Source organism: Protopterus annectens, chromosome 1.part2 (assembly GCF_019279795.1).
Source record: "Protopterus annectens isolate FY-2018-M chromosome 1.part2, PAN1.0, whole genome shotgun sequence".
Lineage (NCBI taxonomy): Eukaryota > Metazoa > Chordata > Ceratodontiformes > Protopteridae > Protopterus > Protopterus annectens.
In genome coordinates this window covers 498662363-498686276 of record NC_056727.1, presented here as the reverse complement: position 1 = coordinate 498686276, position 23914 = coordinate 498662363, and the positions used below count along the sequence as shown (strand labels likewise).

Here is a 23914-nt window from a genome sequence, read left to right as displayed (position 1 = left end):
CAGGAAAATTTAGATTCTGGCTCAAGAAGTAGGGCTAGCCCACATAGCTTCTTACATTCTGGGTCAGAACAATACCCTGGCAGACTATAAGTGGGGACCTTCTAGATCCCAACAAATGGATGCCAAAGAGAGAGAGAGGTCTTCCTATACCTAACCATACTGTGTGGGTACCCTTAGTAGACCTGTTCACGTCTCACCACAACCAACAACTAAACACATTCTACTCCAGAACTCAACAGACAAGAGCTTGGGAAATAGATGAATTCTCCTTCACATAGACAAACTGGTTCCTATATGCATTACTGCCCTTACCCCTGATTCCCAAGGTACTGATAGAAATCAGGATTATAGACCCAGCATGATCCTAGTGGTCCCATTCTGGCTGAAACAGCACTGGTTCTCCTTCCTCTTGATACTCGAGAGTGGAGGTCCTGCACCTTAATGCAGGAAGTAGATCTTCTCAACCGACCCAAGGGATATGTTTTCCTCACCCACCTAGCCGCACTCTGGTTAACAGCCTGGAAGATTGGGTAACACAAAGGAATGCATCCTACCCAAGGATGTGCTTTCCATTCTAAGGAAAGCAAGGAAACCCAGTACCAGGAACTCATACCTTAAAAATGGAAGACTTTCCACCTGGTGTCACTCCAAAAACACTATCCCTTCTTAGTCAAACTTTACCTCAGTCTTGCAGTACCTTTTAGACCTCTTTAGACAAGGACTTTTTTGTTATTCCAGCATTAAGGTACATGCATCTGCCATATTAGCTTGACTGCACAGTACCCAACCTATCTTCTTATCTTCTTGTATCTCTACATTAAATTTTTTTCTAAACGGGAGATTCACTTGAGACCACCCAAAAAGAACCCTATTCCAGCGCTGGATCTAAATTATGTTTTAGAAAAACTAACCTTCCCCCTTCCTCCTTTGAACCTGCTACCACTGCCTCTCTAAAGATGCTTAGTTGGAAGACCAGTTTTCTTATGGCTGTTACATCAGCTAGGAGAGTTTCTGAGCTACAAGCCCTCGTATGTAAACAACCTTTCTCTGTCTTCCATGGGGATTGGGTCACTCTCAGAACAAATCCATCTTTTACGCATATGGTGGTGTCAGAACTTATTCTAAACAGTATCCACTCACCAGCCTTCTTCCAAAATCCACAAAACAGAGCAGAGTAATTCCTCCACTCCCTGGATGTATGCAAGCAGATCCAGTACTGTCTAGATAGGACAAAACCCTTGGAGTAGAGCAGTTATTGGTGGCTTTTGCATTGGATAAACAAGGCAAGCTATTTTGGAATGGATGGCTAACCACATTATCTTCTGTTACTCATCCTAGGGAAGAGATTTACCTGTACATATTTAAAGTCTACTCCACCAGGCATGGGGCAACTACCACTGCTTTCCTCAAAGGAGTCCCTGAACACGCCATCCTAGGGGCAACCACATGGAACTCTGTGCACACCTTTACAAAACACTATGACCTAGGCAATGTCTCCAGGGCTAGAGGCAGGTTTTGCTCCTGCCATCCTGCAAAGTCTCATTTCCTAAGGTCATAAAGATGACCCATCATCCAAGTTTTAGCTTTGGGAGTCTTTCCAAGAATCAGTACTGCAGCACTCCCTACAAAGAGTATAGTATAATTGTGTCCCACTTACCATAATTGTAGATGTTTGAGTAGGTCAGTGTTGCAGAACATAATCCCACCATCCAACCCCTCTATCTACCACTGGTCTCTTCATTGCTGGGTGCAAGGGGTGGAGGAGTTTTTTCTGCAGATAGTCCTTTTAATCGCCATCATTCCCTCTCTGACTCATGTGTTTTTACTCCTTCTCACTTAAATTCAGACAACTGGGGAGGTTGTGCTGTCCTCAGGCATCAAACACCTCGTTCACTACTTGGAAAGACTTGAAGGTGATGCTGTCGGCTGCCCTTCTTTTACTCTGACATCCTGACATTGGTCTTTGGATATCTGTCAGCTAGGGTTGATGTAAAAACTCAGGAAATCAGGTTGGTCGCAGGCTACTACATGATGGAAAGATCCAAGAATTAGTCCTGCAACTTTGATCTAACTGAATATCTACAATTATGGTTAGTGGGATACAACTGTACTTTATTGTGCTGTGGAGAATAATATGTAAACACTGTCTGAGTTTCTTCTTCTAAAGTCACATCTTCTGTAGCAAATATTCTCATATACTTCTTCAGAAATCTAACCTCTCTTGTTATATTTTCCCTTCTAGGTGCCCCTGATACGTCCTCACTATTGCAGTCCAAGTTCTGGTTCCTACCTGTAAGCAAAAGCCTGATTATTTTTCCCAAAATTCTCTTAACTCCATAATGGTATTTTTAGGTGGAAGATAAATACATGCCAGTATAATCTTCCTTCCCTGCCAGTAATCCCTTAACTGCCACAATTCTGCCATTATTGTCTTTTTTCTTCTTCTGTCATTATTGAGCCACTCTAGTAATCGGTATTATTACTCCTCATTTCTTTTTTCTCTGATAATCTTCTGAATGTCCACTCTGAAATCCTTTTTGTCGATTTCACATGCTCATTTCTATCCAAATGTGTCTCCTACAACAATGTTATTTGCACCCTCCATTTCCTGATAATAACTCTTTCCTTTTTGTCTAAACCAGTAAAGCTATTTACATTCCATTACAGTATGGACAGAGTAGCCATTATGATAGAAAGCCACTACTTCCACCTATTATGCATGACACTTATTTTGAATGTATATTTCCTTTTTTAACTTACATGCACTCTTTAATGTTTTGCAAACTGAACTGTTATGTAGTTGCTTGTTGTCATCTTCATTTGAGCCTGTCACATTTTTCAGAATTTTTTACTTCAGTGAAAACACTAATACAAGAAACTATATATATATATTTAAAATAACCCCATTCCTTTTTAATTATCAACAAACACACAAAATTATGTACAGTTTCAAAAAACAAAGTTTATCCCTCAAGGTAGGAACAGTTGTCCCAAACTGTTGAGTACAGCTGTAGGCATTCCCTATTCTAAAATAAAGGTTACCCATGCTAAAGCGCATGTTTGAGCTTATACTCCTGTATGCAGTGGTTGCTGTCTTTTTTAACCATATTCCCCTTGCAGATATGAAAAAAATATATACCTCCAGTAAACATTAACTTTTAGCCCTAAGAAAAAGTGCACTGGCTGCATTTAGATAGATAAATTAACTGTGCACTGTTATATTATAGGTTCATAGGTATATACTGAGCTGATGACCACTAAGCCTCTTACAAGCCTAGTTGTGCAACCCAAACATGACCCACAAATTTGATTTATATAGGAGGGGATTTACTGACTGCCTCTGCCCATCAGAGACATAGCGTCAGACCCAGGTTGAATTTATGATTATCCATCCATTTTTCCACATTGTGCTTAAATAGGATTAGGGAGGAACTGTGCTTCACAAGGATGGGGTGGCCTGTTCCAGAGAATGGGAATGTTAAAGCCACGATAAAGGACAAATTATTATCCTAGGGATAAAAATTCAAAGGGGGATATTCTAAGGTGACTCTTTGTCACCGCTGCTCTTTTGTCTTGCCCGTAACCCATTGAACTGTCTACTTGACAGATAGGTCAGGTTACAATTTGATTCTCAGACAACAACAAAATGTAAAGACTTCTCATATTCTTTTTGTAGAGGATTTAAAACTGTATACTCATCAGATGAGGAGCTGAAAGCACAACTGGAAGTGGTCAAAACTTTCTCAGATGATTTCAAAATGTAATTTGTTAAATGTGCAAAATCAGCATTTAAAGCTGGAAAGCTGCAGCATCCAAAAATGTCAGTCTGGGACAGGGATGTGTTATAAAGGAACTTGAGCAAGAAAGTTTATTTAAATATTTGGGAATTAATGAAGGCTGAACAATAAAACATGAACAGATGCAAACTAATCTCAGTAAAGATTATTGTAGAAGACTGAAATTAATATTGAAAACAGCTCTGACATCTAGGAACAAAATCCAAACTATAAACCAGTTTGCTCTTTCTTTTCTAACTCCATTTTTTGGGGTGATTGGCCCCAAAAGGTACTGGATCAGTCAGACAGGAAAACAAGAAAAATGCTTCATGCTTATTAAATGATATATAAAAATCAGTGTATACCAAGATTATATATTCCCCATTCTGGTGGAGGTATGGGCCTCCTTGAAACTGATTACAGGTATACATCTGCAGTCGTAGGACTGCATAAATATCTGCTGACCTCACCAGATCCAAGCATAGTGAAAGCTTTGAAAACATGAAGAGAACAAATCTAAGATGACCTCTGTGCTTAGTTGAGCCTTTTTTTTATTAGGCAACAACTGAATGTGCCAAAAAACAAAAGAAAGACTATAAGGAGAAGGGTCAGATGAAACGGCAAGAAATGTGGAAAAGGCATAAATATAGTTGCAAGTACAGAAAACTCCTGGAACAGCTTTGTGCTGATCAGGATCTGATGCTGGGATGGTTAAGGAGAGGTGAATTAAGACCAAAAGGTGAAAGGTTAATATTAGCGGCCCAGGATAGTGAATTACATATTTGGTTTACAAAGTCCATTGAACATGACGGAGAAATAGACAAATGCAGGTTCTGTAAAACAGATCTAGAAACATTCACACAACTTCTTGGTGGGTGTGGTACACTAATGGCAGAGGGCCTGTATATTGAAAGGCATATTAATGTGACAAGACTGTCGTATTGGGGATTATGCAAACATTATAATATTGAAGTGACAGAGAAGCATTGGAAACATGAGCCACAAAGAATTATAGAGAATTATGAAGTTTATATCATATGAGATTACCAATAGTTCAAAAAACAGATGCAGGAAAACCAGTAGTCCACGAAAAGAAGAAAAAAGTAGCGTTGATCTTTGAAATTGCTGTCCCCAGAAATTACAATTTCTTGCGTACAGAGAAACAGAGTCATAAAATACACAAATTTGCAGGCAGAAACAAAGGCAGTATGGAAGGATACCCAGACAGTTCCAATAGTAGTAGGAGCAATGTGTCTCATAAAAAAAAGAATTTATAGTCTTATTCAGATGTACTTACCAATACATTTAACTCTGTATGAACTGCAGAAGAAGTAATTTCTGGGCACATTGCAGGTGCTATGAAGAGCACTTTTAGCTAATATCAAAGATTGAAACAATGCTAATTTCACAAACTTTAATTATGCATTGACTTAGGAATGGGGTCCATTCCCACCACGGTATTGGAAACCCAAAAGTCTTGGAGAAATTAAATCCTCAGATACCCCAGTTTAATGAAGCAGAACTACTTATATCACACCTCAAAATCAATAGTAGGAAAATGCTTTTTGTTTAGTAGCCATATGTATTCTACCAGGTAAGAACATTGCCACTGTGGAAAATTCCTATACTTGATGTCCCACCATATACAACATGAAACAAGAATTGGTATGCCAGCTTCATTTAAATGTCACAGTGAGGTCAGAATTAAGTGAACAAGTTTCCATTAACAGTGTACTTAAATTGAGGTCTGCAAAATTGTAATTATTGTTTTCATGAGATGATATTTATACGATTAAATACACGTTTTTATATTCAGATGTATTTTTAGTATTGTATTTAAATACTACATTGATTCATATGGTCTGCAAAATTGTAAACAATTTTTTATGAGAAGTGTTTTGTCAAATGTATTTTCATAGTACATATTTGTGTTATGTTGGTTCACATGGTCAATAATTCAGTATTTAAACTAGATGTGATTGTGATAATTGATTGTTGAGAACTTTTTAAGAACTGCTGTGGTTGTTTCACTCATGCTCTGAAAAAGTCCATTGGAAGGAAGAAAGTGCTTAGCACAAGTGTTTAGGTTTTTTTCAAATATTAAAGTATTTTATTTACTTTCAGTTTGCTTCATTGTTTTTGTAGCTATACTGTTTTTTTTTTTTGTTGGAGATTGCCTTCACCCCCCCCCCCGGGACATCTGTTATGGTGATAAATTTCTACTAAGCACTACTGAAGCAAATAATTAATTGAGGGACTCACTATACTCATGTTATATCTCCAAAGTCTGCAACACCATCTCTACACAAGTAAAAATGACTAACAAACTTCCAAGCTGTAATGTCCAGCTCAAACAATACCTTACCTAATCCTGGTCATGCTCATGTCCATACCCATATTGAGACCTCTTGTGAAAGCACAAATGTCTTATTGTTTATCACTAACATTTTACCCTTCTGTTCTTGAATTGTTACAGCCATAACAAGTTTCTCTCGTGTAATGAATCAGTGTACACCTCTTCACCCCCTCTTAAACAACACTTCTCATCTTTCTGTTTTTCTAATTGCCCTCATCCACTACTCTACCCCTGTCATGCATCCCCTGTATAACTAAGTTATAAACCTTCTAGATACACTAATGTGGAACAGTCAACCTAAGTAGAACTAATCCTATACCGTGTTCTGTTAGTTATATGCTATCACCACTATTCTGCTGTACACTAATATCTCTCCACTCCATCCTATATAATTTAGTAATGTACGTAATTATACGTCTTGCACTGTTTACAGGCATACAGTACTGAAATCACCTTACCTACAAAACTTTGTAATTTACTTCCATTGCATGTCTTGAATCTTTGCAAACTGTTTTTTCCTGAAATGCAAGAACACTAAACTCCTTTACAAAAATATTTTCCCTTCTACGGTATCACTCCATTTACTTCCTGCAAGATTTCAGAGCTACAAGAACTGTATAGACTTAATTGTTGATGTAAATGCTTTACTGTATGTATCTGCCTTGTAATTTTTTTTTCTGAGAAATGTAACTGTTATTTTTAGGTTCATAGGTTCACAGGTGTTTACTGGGGCAACAAATGCAAAGGCCTTTTTAAGCCTAGCCATACATTTCAAATCTCTGACAAGTTCTGGTACCCTTGATAAGTGCAAGCAGGGCCCATGGAGATGAAACATCTACAAGGAGGAGCCTGGGAGATGAACCATTTGCAAGATGTCTGTGTCCATTAGAGGCATAGGTGCTAACCCAGGGATACATTTTCTGTTCCCATTCCAGTTGTCCAAGTTACAGTTGAATTGGTTTAGGGAGGAACTCTTCTTCGCATGGATGGGGAGCCTGTTCCAGAGATAAAGTAGTCTCCTGGATACATACCTGTCTCTCCCTCATGTCCTATTTATATCACAGGCAAGGTTTAAGTCTGGAATGGGTAATTCTGGTGCTGTTTGGTTTGCTGATATGCAGGAGGTCCATCATAGTGGGTTCTGACAGTGCCTTGTTTACCAGACATAGATCTCCCATCAACACCCTGTAGGAGACAGAACACAGGGTTAGGGCCTTGAGGCAGTCTGCATAGGACATTTTATTTATGCCTTTAATTCTTTTAGCGAGGAACCTCTGTGGACATTCCATTTGTTGGATATGCCTGCTTAGGTACATACCAAAGGGTGCATTATACTCAATGATAGGTCTGATGAATGCCGAATACAGTGGAACAATGACTTCCTTGGATGTAGATGCCATACCTTTGTTTATAAGTTGCGCGATGTAGCATGATTTCCTCACTACTGTGGACATGCGATTGTCAAAGGCTAGCTTACTGTCTGTGTGTGTCCCCAAGTCCCTGACGACTGGGTCAATGCTAAGGGATGTGTTGTCAGTATGATAGTTAACAGGGTGGATGACTTCCTCAAGGATACAATTATGCATTTCTTGGCATTTAGTTTTACTCCATGGCTCTGAAGCCAGTTGTTTGTCTATGTCAGCCATTCGTGAAGAACATTTGTGTTAGTGTGGGATTCAATGACAGCTCCTAATCTGCAGTTATCTGCAAATTTAGTCAGCCAGAGATCATTGACATTGGTCTTGACTTCAGAAAAATAAATGCCAAAAAGGAGTGGTCCAAAGTCTGATCTCTGAGGCACTCCATTTATGAATGGCCTCTTTGTAGAAGTGGACTCCCCTATTTTAACTTCCTGGGTCCTGTCTGTGCGCCATTTGGCTATCCACTGATTGACATACGGGTTTGTACCTAACCTCTTGAGTTTGTCAACAATACCTGAGTGGGATATTGTGTCAAATGCCTTGGCCAGGTCAAGGTAGGCAGTGTGAACCATTTTGCCCTTATCTATTGCTTTGGTGACCTTTTCATAGAAGTCCACCAAGTTGAGTAGCATGACTTGCCCTTGATGGAACCAGACTGGCTTAGGTCCAGTGTTTGGAGCGTTACTATGTCATTATTGATCATTTTCATGATATTTCTTACAATGTATTTGCATGTAAGACTAGTGAGATGTACGGGTCTGTAGTTTACAGGGTCTGTAGGTGGCCCACCTTTGTGCATTGGGATGACTGTTGCTGTTCTCCATTCATGAGGCACAAAGTCAATTTGGAGGCTACAGTTAAATAGCAGTTCCAGAAGGCCTGATAAGTCATGTTTCATGATATTTAGAAGGTATCCTGGGATGTTGTCTGTCCTGTTGATGCAGTGTTCTTGGCCTTAGAGAAAGCATTAATGACCTATTCCTTAGTAATAGCAGGGTAGTTGTATTTGATGGTATTTCCTGAGGGAAGGTTGAGGGGGAAAGAGGGGTAAAGTTAGAGCTGAATTTGTCAGCCAGTAGGTTAGCTATGTCTTTTGGCTCAGTATAGGTGGCTCCATTTAGAATGAGCTCTGCGTACAATTTTGTATTGCCTTTGAGGCTGCGGACATAGCTAAAGAATGCCTTGTGGTTGTCCTTGGCCTTGAGGCTAAATTTACCTTAAATATGGCTTTGTTAGACTTTATTATTTGTCTTCTGAGTTGTTTGTTTAGTTTGATGAGAGTGCTTTTATCCTGCTGGGTGTTACATCTAATTTTTGCCATGATTGTCTTCCTTCTGTTGTACGGCATATTGTTTTTGTGACTCTTCCAGGGTGGATTGTTCTTTGAGTTAGTGCTGTACTTCTTCCTGGTGGGTACAGCTGCCTCTATGCAGCTATTAACATGCTTGCATAAGGTTTCTGTGAACAGTTCTGCATAGGCAGCAGTGTTCTGAGGGTTTATGGGGGCTTCACATTTTGCCAGGTTATCACTTAATAGCAGGAAGTTAGCCTTAGAGTATGAATACTCCGGGATTAGCTGGGGGTCCAGGTTTTATTTTTCGTTCAGAGGAGACCATTTTGTGGTCTGACCTTACCAGAGAAGACATTACACTAGGGGGTATGAAGCACTCTCCCACATTAGTGAGGAGCAAGTACAGTATGGTTGCATACCTAGTTGGTGTATTGGCAGTCTGGTCCAGGGAGTTTGTGTTTACAAAATCCAGGAATCTCTGTGCCTGTACATTTGGTGTCATAAATCATTCCCAGTTAATAGTGGGGTAACTAAACTCGCCAATGAATATGGTATTGGGTTGGATGGTGAGTGTTTCCAGTAAGTTTAAATACATGATTTTGGTTTTCTGGATTATAAAGGGGAACCTGTAGCTTGCAAGGAAGTGGTATTGGATTTTGCGTATGGGAATTTCAACATGGAGTAGCTCAAGTGCATTATCCTGTTTGACCTGCCTTGAGGTATATTTATTTTTGATGTAAATTGAGACACCGCCACCTTTAGTCCATGTCTGTGTAGTAGCTGGGCTAAATGTGGGGAAGGCAGTATAACCTTACACTGTCAGTGTGCTCTGCATGGCTTTAAATCATGTCTCAGTTGACTGCACAGACATCAGCATTCTCTAGGGTGGAGAGAGATTCTAGGGAGTGGAGTGTTTTGTTTATACTCGTAGCATTGAGCAGTAATACCTTTAGATTTTCTTGGTTTAGATTTGCTATGTCGTACTTTGTTTGGTATTGCCTAAAAAAGGCACTATGGATGAAGACAGTGTTTTAGCTAATATTCAGAAGCCTAGAGAGGAGAGGTTAAGACCATCCCTGGCAAATCTGTGTGATCTGTTGACCATCTCCTTCCATGCTGACAAATATTGCACCCCCTTAGAACACCAGAAACTAAGCCAATTATTAAAGTCATTCATCTTTAGTTCTTTTTTTCTGAGAACAGTCTGAAATTCACTTGTTAATGTAAATGTACTGTAGTAGCGCTTTTGTCCCCGAGTCTTCACTGAAAATGGTCTGTACCCAGTTGGAACTTCTCAGTCAACAAAAGACAAAAAATAAATAAACAAGGTCAATGAAAATGCAGTCCTTATCAGCCACTTCCTCTCATAAAGCCACATTCACATGCTTAATGGGATGTCTAATATGATTGATGCTTTACAGTATCTTAATCTCTAATTTCACAGTGTTGCTGGTCATATCCAACCCTCAGCACCAGTTTTTGATTCAAATCCAAAGTACTCCTGATTCTTCTAGTTAGCTGCTGTGGTTTTGGAAAAGGTTACACTGACAAAAGACTGTGGGAAGGAAAATGTGTGAACAAGTGTCTCCTTCTGCTTGCTCACTCACTTATGGTTAATTTGTTCTGCATCTCAAAATGTAGTTGATTCTTCTGGAAAATAAATGTTCTGAAGACAGCTGGATACAGCAGCTTGAATCTCACACACATCTCATCATGGTATACAGTGAATAATCATTTTACACAAACACTCTGTTGTCCCCAGTTTTTAATATTTTTCCTTTCTTACACATTTTTGTCAAGTGCATCTCTTCCTGCTGTCATGATTGCTTCTTTACTAATATAGGTCTTGGCTGCTTTCTCTTGATCAGGTTTGGAGCGTACACTCAATGTGCCCTTTCAGTTAACAAATCCTGATGTGGAATACCAGTCCATTTGCTTATTTCTGATTTCATGAGATTAATATAGTCTGTTCCTTTTGTAATCCGCAGTGGTGCAGCAGTAGCGTTGTTACCTCACAGCAAGAGGTTCTCCCGTTCGATTCTCGGCTGGAGTGCGGGGAGTGCCTTCTGTGTGGAGTCTGCATGTCCTCCCCGTGGTTGGGTGGGCATTCGAAAGACATGCGTAAATGGGCGTGCCTTCGTTGAAGGTTGGACGTCGAGCTGGCACCTCGGCGTTCATGAAAGTCTACTGCCAATCATTAGCGGACCGGAGTTTCGCTGTGGCGACCCCTAACCGGGAAAAAGCTGAAAGACCAACAACAACAACAAAAATATAGTCTGTTCCTTTTACTTTCTCTGGTATATGAGAAAAGCTTAGTTTTTCTCTGTACACTTTATGATCTAATTCTGCTATTTCTGAAACCGTTCTTCTTGAAAAACCTCATGCTATGCCTTTTCTTCATTTCAGCCTTTGTTTTTTGCAATTTTGTCGGCTCATCAGAATAGCTAGCTAAAGCTTCTCCAGCCTTTAGTTATTTGACTATTAAGTATTCCTTCAATGTTTCATTTATTTTAAGTACTTCTGAATGCATTTGATTTTTTTCATCTAAATTACTGGAAACCGTCTTTAGTGTCAAAACCAAAACCTAAACTTGTTTTTGCTGAGCGGCTGCAAGATTCTTCCTAGCCAGTTTTCTTTTCTGCTTTTCTTTTTGATATTCTGTTATTTTTTCCAGATGTCTTCAATGCTGGCAATCAGGCAGTGTAATTACAAGCCAATAACTGGATTTTAGCCAGTTTGATTGCTTTTGGGACTATTTTTTACAGTTGCAGTTTTCACAGTGGGAGAGCAGTAATAAACCTTTTTAATCAGTGTACAGCCATCTTGAAAATGGAATTGTTTATTTATTTTGAGAAAATTTTGGATTGTACGTTTTGTGTATTTGTTACTTAAAGAATTTGGACAGTGAAACATTTTGTAACAAAAATATTGCTGTTTTAATATCTTTGTTCTTTTAACTTACTTTTTGTTTTCTTTTCTTTTTTATTTTGTTGTGGTTTCCAATAAATTACCCTTACAGTTTTCCTAAGTCCTTAGTATCATTAACTTCCATCTGAGGTGCCACTAACTCAGGCAAAATGAACCTCAGTTTAACTGCTTATCTTGAAGGACAACACCTCAGAAGTGCAGCACCACACCTAATGCCACAAAGCAGTATCAGTATTGGTGCTTGAATCCATGTGTCTGGTGTGGCAATAGAGTCCATAGCCTACTGATCTTACAAACATCAAAGCTGAATGTGCTGCCTGCTGAGATAGACATCATTGAAAACCAGTAGGCCAGCTGACACAATACCCTTTCTGTAAACTCATGATGCTTTACATCCTTGAGGCCATATGTATCTAGATACTGCACCAGCTTTTGTTAACTGCTGACCATATGAGCTTCCACACAAGTAAGCTTAAACTGATCATCCTCTCATTCTATAGGCCTTGCTTGGTATGTTCCATCATGTGCTGCAGTCAGATGAAATGCTATGATTAGATCTGATAATATCTCTTTATCCCTGAAATGGGCCAAAAGGTTTGTAAATCTGTCATGTTAGCATTCCTTATTTACTGTTTTCATTGCGTCTGTTTTGGTTCTCATTACTTTTTTTACTTCCTTTAGAATGTTATGAGCTGTTTTTATAATTTAGGTGGCTAATTACTAGACATGCAGTTTAGGAGACCATTGAAGAGTCAAGCTTTCCCATTTCCCTAGAGCACTCTCTGAGTAGTTCAGAATTGCATAGTAAGTAAATGGAGCCTAAGGGAAAAAAAATCTGAATTACAGAAGGCAGCTTGTTAACAGTCCATAATCTTAATTCTCTGTACTACATTACCCACATTGGAGATGTAGAGGGGCTTGTTCTCCTTGCAAAAAAAAAAAAAAAAGAAGAAGACAGAACATAAAGTTCTTTTAGAAGTTCTTATTGGCCCAAGTATGTCTTGTCTGTCTGGCACTTTCCTAATTTTTAACATTCTGTTTCTCCTTTCTCATTTTATGTTCCGTACTGCATGTGGTTTCTCCTTATGAAGTAGTACAGGCTGTTTGCTTCACACAAACTATGTTCATGATCTATTTAACTGGAAATGTGAACTGGGCCATGGTGTGCACGTGTGTGTGTGTGTGTGTTTGTATGCACACACATATATGTATGCTCACATACATATATGTATGCTCACATACACACACCCGCGTATATATATATATATATATATATATATATATATATATATATATATATATATATATAGATATGCAGATATGGACACGTGTAATGTTTGTGTATGTCACACACGCACATATATTTTTGTATGTAATTTGCTTTTCCTGTATGTTGCCAACAAGTAGCAGGTCAACTGTCATTCATACTCTGATCGTGTTTCCCTAGCTTTAATTTCTGTTAAGCGGAGTGACCGTGAGACTACAGTTCATGAAGCTGCTGTTTCTACCCTTGCTGAGTGTTTTCATTTTCTGCATGGTTGTGTCATTGTGGAGTTTGCATATTTATATATGGTTGCTGAAATTCTCCACATTGTAGATGCAGAGGGCGTTGATGTCCCTGCAGAAAAAGATGTTAACTGTGTTTTACTCATTAGGGTCAGCAGATTTTAGCTAGTTCATTTTGAATTAACTGTTTTGCCTTTGTTACTTTTACGTCAATGTCTCAAAGTGGATACTCTGTGTGTTTGTGTGTGTGTGCGCAAACTCTCAAAAATTGTCATGTATATTATCACACTGCCATATTACAAATTACAGGTTATTGTAGCAGAGAGAGAATCTCTGGTTTCAAAATACAGTTGGTCACAGCACACTGGTATTGACTGGGAACTGAATCATCTCACTTTCTTTAAATTAACAATTTTGCAAGTATTGTGGGCTTAAAATTCTGATACACTGTTTTAGTTAGCATTTACAATATTGTCTTAGGTTTCTATGTAAAGTAAAATGTGTAGCTGAAGTCATAGCCCATTCATGCCCGATAATGAAAATTAGGAAAGTTACAGCTTTAAAATCTAGTCCAAGCATGTATTCTACTGTGAATTTTGATGGTACTGTGTATTTTGTTGGAAGTGTCTTTGCTGCGGCATCAAACCAGTATGTGGTGGTTACTTGGATGGATGTTAAAATTAGTCAATGAAAAATGGTATTGAAACTGTTCAGATGTTCATCATATTGATTATTGTTGCAGTTGCCTTAGCTATGTGGATTGTGTCCTGCCAAGGATATAACAGCCAGTCATCTCCCAAAACGTCGGGGCAAATTCCATGTTCCAAAACTGTTGGTTATCTTGAGATGAACTGACAGGTTTCAATGCCAAGCCCTTAAGAATTTTCCTACTGTTGAGGAGAGTGCTCCTCTGCAGGCTTTCAAGGATGGAAGGTCATCTTGTGCTTTTCCTTTGCTGGGCAGATAAGCTCCCTTTGGGGGAAAAAAACCTTCCATATTAAAAATGCATTGCTTTGTTGTACTTTCCTGCTTAGGAAAGTTATTTTTAAGCTAGGTGTTTGTCTTTTAATGGACTATCATTAGATTTAGTTGTACTATTAAGTGTGAGTGTACTTTTACCCTGTAAATTTCAAAGTTGTTTAAAGTAATTGAAAAACATTTTTTAGAGTGGAGAAATTGTGTTTATTTTACTTTTGGTGCTAGCAGAGTGTCTCAAAGTGCTTTTTACTGTGTTTTTGTTTGAAAAAAGTAACTTTTAAAGACTTTAGATTTTTACCAGATTATGCTACCCTGGGAAACGGTCATCATTTTTAGCTTAGCTTGAGCAATCTACCGATCCCATGGTCAGTCCTTCTTCCAGCCACAAAAAGAAAAAGTTAAGCAAATAGCCTTTGCTACCACACCAGGCTAGTATTTTTCCTCAACCCCAGGTGGATGACTCTGCAGTGATCAAAGGCCGTTCCTCAGGTCACTCCTGTTTTTATCCACAATTGCTCTGGTGTAGCACATATTGGCACTATGGAGTGGAGGTTAACCATGTCCTCTGCGGCTGTTTGGTTCCCCCTCAGTGGGCAAGGGAGAGCCACTCCTGTCGATTCTGTGAGAGAGAGAGAAAACAGGGAATTTTCCCATTTTGTCAGAATGTTGTGGCCATCCCTGGGGAAGCTGCTGCTGACATTCATAACTGTTGACCCCATTTTTTCATGTCAAAAAGAAACAGAAAACTAAACATGTATCCACTCCTCCTTAAATTTCCATAGACAGAAGTAGTTTGCTGGGTCTGGCTCAGGGTTTAATTCAGGTAATTTTTACCAGCTTGCCACCTTTAAAAAGGCAGATAGAACGTATAAACCTCCTCAGTCTTTTAAGTTTTTATACATTCATCCCTAACCTGATTCAGCAGCTATAGCTTTAGTTAATCCTACTGTTGTTAAATAGTTGGTCAATTCCAATCCTACTGTGTTTTTAACAAGGGTGGGAAGATTATTGATACATATGAGGGAAAAAAATGTATGCTTCTGCAACTTTGATTTTTAGGATTTTGAATTGTCAGGCTCATATTTTAAAGTTTATTCCAAGTAATTCTGAAACTAAGAGAAATGGTTTGTCTGCACTTTCTTTTTATGCGGAAAAATCTACTTTAAATAATCTAGTTTCTTCCATTGCACAGGTCACAAGTCATTGCTCACATTGTGTGTTTGATTCAGTTGATACTTTTTCCAGGGCTATACCCACTGGTACTGTTTTGAGGAGGTTTGATCCTTTTGCAGACTAACCATGTTAGCTGAGGATATAGCTTCACAGCACAATCTCACTCTACAAGACATCCTACATTCCATCAGAGCAAAACTGTATGTCAGGCAAGTTGAGTAGGACAAAGGCAGACCCTTATGAAAGGAAACTGGATCAGGGGGTCTTTCAAGATTTAACCTGTCTGTGGGGAGTTCCACAAGTAGACCTATTTTCCTCCTCTCTAAACAATCAGCTGGCAAGAGGTTGCTCCAGGACTCCATGCAAGAAGACCTGGAAGACAGATGCCTTTTCCTTTCCTTGGATAGGAATGTACCTTTATGCTTTCCATGCTTTCCACTGATATCCAGGGTAGTTGAACATTTTGATAGAATCCCCCAAGGTTATTGTGGTGACTCCCTTCTGGTTCTGGCAACAATGGTTCTTCCTTCTTTTGGAAATGGCCTGGGTCAGTTACCACAAACATTCTCAAAGAATGGATCTACTCATACAAGGTCTAGGGTGTTTGGTACACCCCGACCCCAATCAACTTTAGTTGACTGCCTGGATAATAGGGTCCTAATTCCCTTTAGTCACCTGTTTACTGAGGACATGCAGCAGGTACTAATGGAGGCAAGAAAGCCTGCTACTAGAAAATCATACATTAGCAAATGGAAAAGGTTTTCTAGTTGGTGCCAACCTAACCACCACCCATTCAAGGATAATTTTCCTTTGGTTTTACAATGTTTGTGTGAGGTACTGTCCTATGGCCTTTCTTACTCTTTCATCACGGTTCATGTACCATCCATTTCAGCATGTCTACCCACGAATCCTCCTCCTTAGTATATTCTCAAGTCAAAATGTTTTTGAAAGGGGTTTTGCATAAGCGGCTGCCAAAACTGGCCTGTGGTCCCTCTTTGAGATCTTAATTTTGTGTTGGAGAAGTTAATACTTTTTCCATCTGAACCAGCTAATCTGGCTGACTTGTGGTTTTTAGCATGGAAAATAATTTCTTACTGTTCTTGCAGAGATTAGAGAAATCAGTATTTGAGTTGTAAGCACTTATGGGGGGGTCAACCTTATCCCCTTCACAGACAGAGGGTTTCTTTGAGAACTAATACTTCTTTTATGAGTAAGGTGGTATCAGAGTTTAGAAAACGTAAGACTATTAATCTCTTTTTCTTTCCTGAACCTAAAATTACTCTGTACCTTGGATGCCCACAGACAACTCAGTTCTTGACAGAATTAAATTTTTTAGATTTTCAGATCAGTTGTTCATTTCCTGTGAAGGTAAGAAGGAGGGACTACCTGTGTAAAAACAGACCGTTTCCAAATGTTTGTCTCAGGCTATTGCCTTTTGTTGTACTCACCACAACAAAACTATCCCAGGCAGGGTCAAGGCCCACTCTGCCAGTGCCTTGGCTTCATCTATGGCTTTTTGGAAGGAGTTGGATTCTAGAAGCAGTAACTTGGTCCTCTGTAAAGCTCTGTTTTGAAATATCAACAGTCAACATGCTGGGTGCCAATAAGCCAAAAACATAAAGCCTGAGAACATGGGAGAAGAGCGAATCTCAAAAATCTCTCTTCTCCTTAAACTTCTTTTTGCGGGGGCATAGCAAACCCCCTGCACCCCCCCCCATGTGGAGGGCAAGCCCCCCCACACCTCTGAAACTTATAGATACCAACTCTGAGATAGACATACCTCATAGAAAATCGCATCTTGGACTTAGTATATGTAAGTCTGATCTTTCGGTCATTCAGTCTCCATATGTTGGGACTTGCTATAGCGAACCCTGACATTTCAAATGGTTGCCCATCTGTACACATTTACAAGGCATTACAAGCTTGATTCCTTCTCTAGATCTAGATCAGGCTTTGCTGGGATCATTCTTCAGGGGCCCATGGATCCTTCCTCCTTCCAAATGTAGTAAACTACTCATATAGCTAAGGCTGCTGCAGCAGTGATCAGTATGATGGACATAGTACTGCTGTGTAAGTAAATTTACCGTAACAGTAGATGTTTGAATGATCACTGCTGCACTAGCCCGTCCCTCAGTCCCCTTTGTTTTTTGGTGCATTTTTATGCCAGGGTGTGGACACATTTTTTGTTGCTCTTAGCATTGCCCTTTCAAGTCTCAGCCTCCTTTTCTCTGTTGGCATGAAAGCTCTGAAGGGCTTGGCTCCCAACCTGCACAGCTCAAGCTAACAATTTCGGCATGTAGAAGGCACACTGAAGCTTTGGAAGCTGGATGGATGTTATATCCTTGGCAGGATGTAATCCATATAGCTAAGCTACTGCAGGAGTTTGTTTGTTTGCGTCTTTCGGCTTTTCCCGGTTAGGGGTCGCCACAGCGGAACTCCAGTCCGCTAATGATTGGTAGTGGATTTTTACGTGCCAGGTTACCAGCTCTGACGCACAGCCTTCAACGAAGGCACACCCCATTCACGTATGCCTCCACACAGAAGACGCTCTAGCTGAGAATCGAACGGGACATCGTCTTGCTATGAGGCGACAACGCTACCGCAGCACAAGGTATGAGGACTAAGCTACTGCAGGAGTGTTCATTCAAATATCTACTGTTATGATAACTTTACAAACATAGGTTCATAGGTACATAGTTATATACTAGGCTAATGACACCCCCAGGGCCTTTATAACCCTAGCTGTGCAATTTAACCCAATTGTATCCCTGTATATCATGGGCATTTGGAGGGAGTATGTTAACCAAGATGTTTTTAGAGGTTATGTGTATGTGTGGGGGGATGTGTTCGTTTCAGCATTGTTTGCCTATATGTGTGTGTGTGTGTGTGTGTGTGTGTGTGTGTGTGTGTGTGTGTGTGTGTGTGTGTGTGTGTGTGTGAATTTCCCATCCATTGATCAAGGTTATGCTTTAATAGGGTTAAGGATGGACTCTGCTTCACATGGATGGGGATCCTCTCACACACATATATATGTTCAGTTTGCAGATGAGCAAAAGGTCCTTCAGAGCCAGATCCAAGGATGCCTTGCCTCTAAGTAAACTGTAGTAGACAGAGTATACTTCCGCAAGTATACTTTTTGTTTAGTGCAGATAGTTAACATATTTTTTGTTTTTTATGGATGAGACTTGGTACTGTTGCTTAATCATTCTTTTCTAGTTTTAATTAGGTAAACACGCACACACAGATGTGTGTGTGCACTCATACACAGTAACACTATTTCTGTTACTTAAATGAGATTCCCTGTTCTTTGCCATTTCTAATGAAATGAGATTCCCTGTTCTTTGCCATTTGCAGTGTTTGAGGCTTGACTTCCTAACCTTTTTCTTCATTCCAGATAATGTTTTCTTGTTTGAGGGATGTGAATCATGTCACTGACTTAGAAAAGCTGCTGAACAATACTACAGTAGTATAAATGTGTTTATTTCCCCAAAAATATATCTGACAAAAATTACAGGTGTGAATTTCTATTTCAGACTTTATATGCTATTATTTATTTATTTATGTTTTTGCTTTTTGTTTTTTTACAGACGAAGTAGGTAATGACTCATGTCTACTGCTTATCCTATTGTGTATAGCAACAGTTTTCCTTAGCATTGGAGGGACGGCCTTGTACTGCAGTTTTGTTGATGTGGAGTCAAGCATGTGTACAGACTTCTCAAACAACATGGAATTCTACTTCAGACAGCTACAGATCGGAATAGAGGAACTGAGGCATTGGGCCTCTCGCTCATAGCAGTTATTCACACCTTGTTTTCCTGTCAGCAGTATCCTGTGGGTTTACACGCAGTCTTACACAGCACATAGACTTTCTTGTAGCAGTTGTGCTCTCAGACTCAGTTTAGTCTTATCTTCATGCCTCCTAAAGCACTGAAAGGACATTGCCTTGTAAACGGGAGATGTACATGCAAGAACAGAATTTTGTGGCTGAAGAAATGAAAGTAAAAAGAAAAAAAAACAACCAAGAGTTTTATAGTTGTATTTTTTGAACGTGATCATCTATTAATGTAGCAGAATTATGTATGTAAAAAATTATTTGAATGTATATGGTAATATTTAAGTCATGAAACAACCTCATCAACATCTAAGAAAATTTTGACAGCTATGGTAGAGTCGTCAGATAGTCCTCTCTGCAGCAGTCTGGACAATAATTGCACATCAAAATGACATGCAATAAGTCTGTGTTTTTATGCTGAATATTTATCATCTTTTCTTAGTCTGTTTTTAATATGTCTTATATTTGAAGTCCTTTTAAAAGTTTTGTGGAAATCCTGTGAGATTGATTTTGCAAAATCAGGAAGATTGGGTGTTATTGTAGAAGACTTGTACTAAAAAGACCCATTAATGATGATTTAATCTAGGTAATGCATGTAGTTTGATGGGAATGCTACCTCCAGGACCTGAAGTCCATTATCTTTGTAAGTCTTTCATGTAAGGATATCATTTCAGAAAAATTTAGATTGTCTTATAGTTATTTGCACATGTACTGGTACTGCTTTCCTTGTTTTACCCTGCTTTGTCTCTTGTATTACCTACTCTGTTCACAGGCAGACCATCACAAGGTCCACATTGACTTCCTCATTGCTCTCCGGCTTGTCTTCTCATGGTCTTCTCAATTATTCTCCTTTTCACTATGCAATACTTGGTGCTTTTGTTAACCTGTTTTTGCTTTTTGTTTTTTTTACAGACGAAGTAGGTAATGTCTCCTGTCTACTGATTATCCTATTGTGTATAGCAGCAGTTTTCATTTGACTAACCATGTGTAATTGCTAACAGCACATATGTGTTCTTGCTATAGGGTGATAAGGACCTTAATATCCCTTTCAGAGGAAAACAAAGGAATATGGAATAGTTTTATTTCATAAAAAAGCTAAATTGTGTGTGACATGAAGCAGTTTGGGTGAAAAAAAAAAGTCCACAGGTATTTTGAGTGCAGCTTTGACAGCTTCATAGAGCTGATAAGTATACAAAGTAAGAATTGTCCTGTTTGCATCTGATTGTTAAGCTGTATCATATGGGACTACATGCATGCACATGCACCTTTATTTTGAGGTGCAACCATTGTCCACATGCCCCTTGCACCAATGACATTAGAGTTGGAAGAGTGTGTGTGTGGGGGGGGGCGGCAGAATGACACATGATGATTATGTGAGTTATTGGCCTCCCCTGGATGTAAAACATTTGAAGTACTCCTCTTCCTCATTAGACTGGCAGATAAGTCTTTTTTTGGTACTATGCAGTACATTTTGAAAGCTGCTCAACATTTATATTGCATTGTAACATTCCTAGCCTAAAACTATTGTCCTGGAATTAAACCCGGAGCATTTGACAGGAGTTGTCATTTTCATTTCTTTTTTCTTGTGGGCAGTAACTTTTCTTACTAATGGACCATGCCAGCTAGATTGCTAACATTCACACAGTTTTTCTTTCATAAGGTTATCTCTACATGATCTTAGTCACAGTCTAGCATGGTATGTGCCACTAGGAGCATTTGTCTGTTGCTGACATGAGAAGTATGTTTCTCATATAGCCTGTGGCTCAGCAGCACACTTTTCCTGACATGGGCAGACGCAGGGACAAGTGTGAGGGAAGGATATTTTGAGGATACTGATTTGATGATGATCAGTGGTTAGCATCTCTTAGGTGACCAAGGGTAGAATTAAAAAGTGTGCAAATAACTACTGCCTCCCTTGTTGTCATAGAGAACACCTGTACCGTAGTCATTCTCACTTGAAGTTCCTCGCAGAATATGTTTAGGTCGTGAGGGGCTTTTATTAAGATACTGACTGTAGTTTGCTGGCATGAAACTACTGGCTTTCGAGCCCAGGACTGTACCACAGTAGTTTGAGTTTGTTTGTGTGTGTGTGTATTTCTGTGTGGTACTGGCTGGATCAGTACTTGCTATAATATGTGGTAGGTTTATTTATTTAGAATAGGTACATTTGAAATTAATTTCTTTTTTAATTAAGTGTGATGAGTACATATTTGGTCTTTGCAGTATTTATAATTGTATATATGGTTCTGTTTTCTTTTCATATTTTAAATTGGGTGCCCCAGTCATATTCTGTTTTAATGTTTGTTTTGTCTTTATTTTTAAACACTTTTCTTCCTAATAGAACAAAGATTTAACATGAATGCCCAAAAGATTAAAAGATGCCTTGTACCATAATTTGGTCAATCAGTATATTTATTTTCAGAAAAAATTGTTTTTATCTCATGTGTCTAGTACTCTATCTGAATACTGTTCATTAGATGCTAAAATCTGTACAAACTATATTACTTTACATATAGCAAAAGATGTAAAACAGTGATAAACTGATTTTAAGGAAAATTTGCTGTCTGTGTTTATTAAAATGTGGTGTGCTGCTGAGATCAAAGATCAAAGTTTACAAATTAGCTCAGTACACTTTAGATGGCATTAGCTACACTGCCTTGTGACCTTGGTTTACACAAGCCACGGTTTTGATTGCATCTTTTCATAGTGGTGCAGCCAATGTGTAATTTCTGTGCATTTTACATTGGTCTAAGATGAGAAGATAAAGATGTTTACATGTGCCATTAGGTCCTGTAACAGAGCTGGTTATAACAACGGTGGCATGAGGCCTGCAGCATCTGTCATCTTCTGTTGTGTTTGGGAACTTTATTTTTGCAGAATACATAGCAGCCAGGATAACACTGGAGAAAAATATAATTACTCACAACAGAATGCCACTTTTTCTCTTGTGCTTCCCACTTGTGAGTTTTAGCAAAAAAAAACAAACTGCCTCTTAAAAGCCTGTCTTAGTAAAAAATATAACCATGGTAAGTGGCTGTTTTAAGCAACATTACATCCAGGTTAGGAAGCATAAGATTCAGTCCTGAATGGAGCAGTTTAATAGCAACAGCAGTAGGATGTGGCTGCACTTTTATTTATTTATTTATTTATTTCCAGTTTGATAACCGTGGAGGTCCACTGGGCCCAGAGGCCCCGTTTTCAGTGGAGGCCCGGGGAGAAAAGCTCATTATTACATACAATTAAAACAAGCATAGAGTTTTACATTTAGGTCTGGAGAGAAAAGCTCCTTATTACATACAATTAAAACAAACATACATTTATGCAATTATACATACAATTATAAAATGTTTTAGAAAAAACAAATGTAAAATTATATATGGAGTTGTATAAACAAACTTTACAATAAGAGGAGAAAGCTATTACATGATAGAACAAAATCCATAAAAGGGAAGTCACCCCTGATCATTATTAGTAAAAAAAATACGAGCACTCATAAAATCAACTAAGGCCAATTTTGAGAGAAAAATTGCCATGGATTCAAAGGACAATCATAAGGCCTTTTTCAGCTATGTTAGGAACCTGGGTGGAAACTCCCAGATATGCTCAGAATTAGTCCAAAATGATACAAAAATCACTGAACCCACAGACATTGCCAACATACTGGCAGACAGGTTCAGTGCAAACTTCACCCCTCTCCCCCTAAAGGAGAGATAACTATCCCAGCCGAGTGTAGCCTCCCGGACATCTCAAATGCGCAGGTGAAAGCTGCTCTCTCTAAAGCTAAAAACACAGCATCAATGGGACGGATGGTGTCCCCGGCTGTGTGCTACACGAGCTAAATGAGGAATTAAACCCGCACATAAGGCAGCTGTTTAATCTCAGCCTTACCACAGGATCGTGCCCAAGGAGTGGCGTCGGCAACTGTGGTCCCACTCCACAAAGGCGGCGCCTCACGGACCCTGGTAATTACCGCCCCATAAGCTTAAAAGTCTAGTCTGCAAAGCTATGGAGAGGATCATAATGGAGCTCATAAACAAAGATATAGGGGACTTGCAGACATTGGAGCCGACCCAGTTTGGCTTTGTCAAGGGAAGATCATGCCTTTTGAACTTGGTGACTTCTTGAAACAGTCACCAAGGCCATTGATGAGGAAAGGCAGTCCATACAGCCTACCTTGACCTTGCAAAGGCTTTCGACACAATACCCACTCGGGTATTGTAGAAAAACTTACCAGCTTAAGTGTAAACCCATATGTCACAAGATGGGTTGCAAACTGGCTTAAGGACAGAACCCACAGGGTTAGAGTTGCTGGCGCTGTGTCAGACTCCAAGCCGGTCACAAGTGGTGTCCCACAGGGCTCGGTCCTTGGCCCCTATTGTTTGGCATCTACTTCTCAGAAGTACAGGCCAACATGGGAGGACTTTGGCTGACAAAGTTTGCAGGCGACTGCAAACTGGGCCATAGTGGAAAGTGCATCGGACATGGATATCCTTCAGAAGGGACTCACGGAAACAGATAGCTGGTGCCAGAGCCATGGCCTGAAGTTAAACGCCAAAAATGTATAGTCATACCCTTCGGGAAAAACAAGGTAACCCCAAGCTACCATATAGGTGGCAATCCACTAAGCACAGAAGAGGTTATCAGGGACCTGGG

At 39.4% G+C, this 23914-nt stretch overlaps 1 protein-coding gene across 2 annotated transcripts in view; it reads left to right on the top strand.

Annotated features, from left to right (window-relative positions):
* The window catches only part of LOC122789777 (consortin-like), a 1146861-nt gene extending 1125044 nt beyond the window's left edge, over positions 1-21817 (top strand). For both annotated transcript variants that reach the window (XM_044057227.1, XM_044057220.1), the window contains one exon: positions 19017-21817. In XM_044057227.1, the coding sequence (XP_043913162.1) occupies positions 19017-19222 (206 nt within the window). In that variant the 3' untranslated portion in view covers positions 19223-21817. The remainder of the gene's footprint in view (positions 1-19016) is intronic.
* Positions 21818-23914: the final 2097 nt, after the last annotated feature.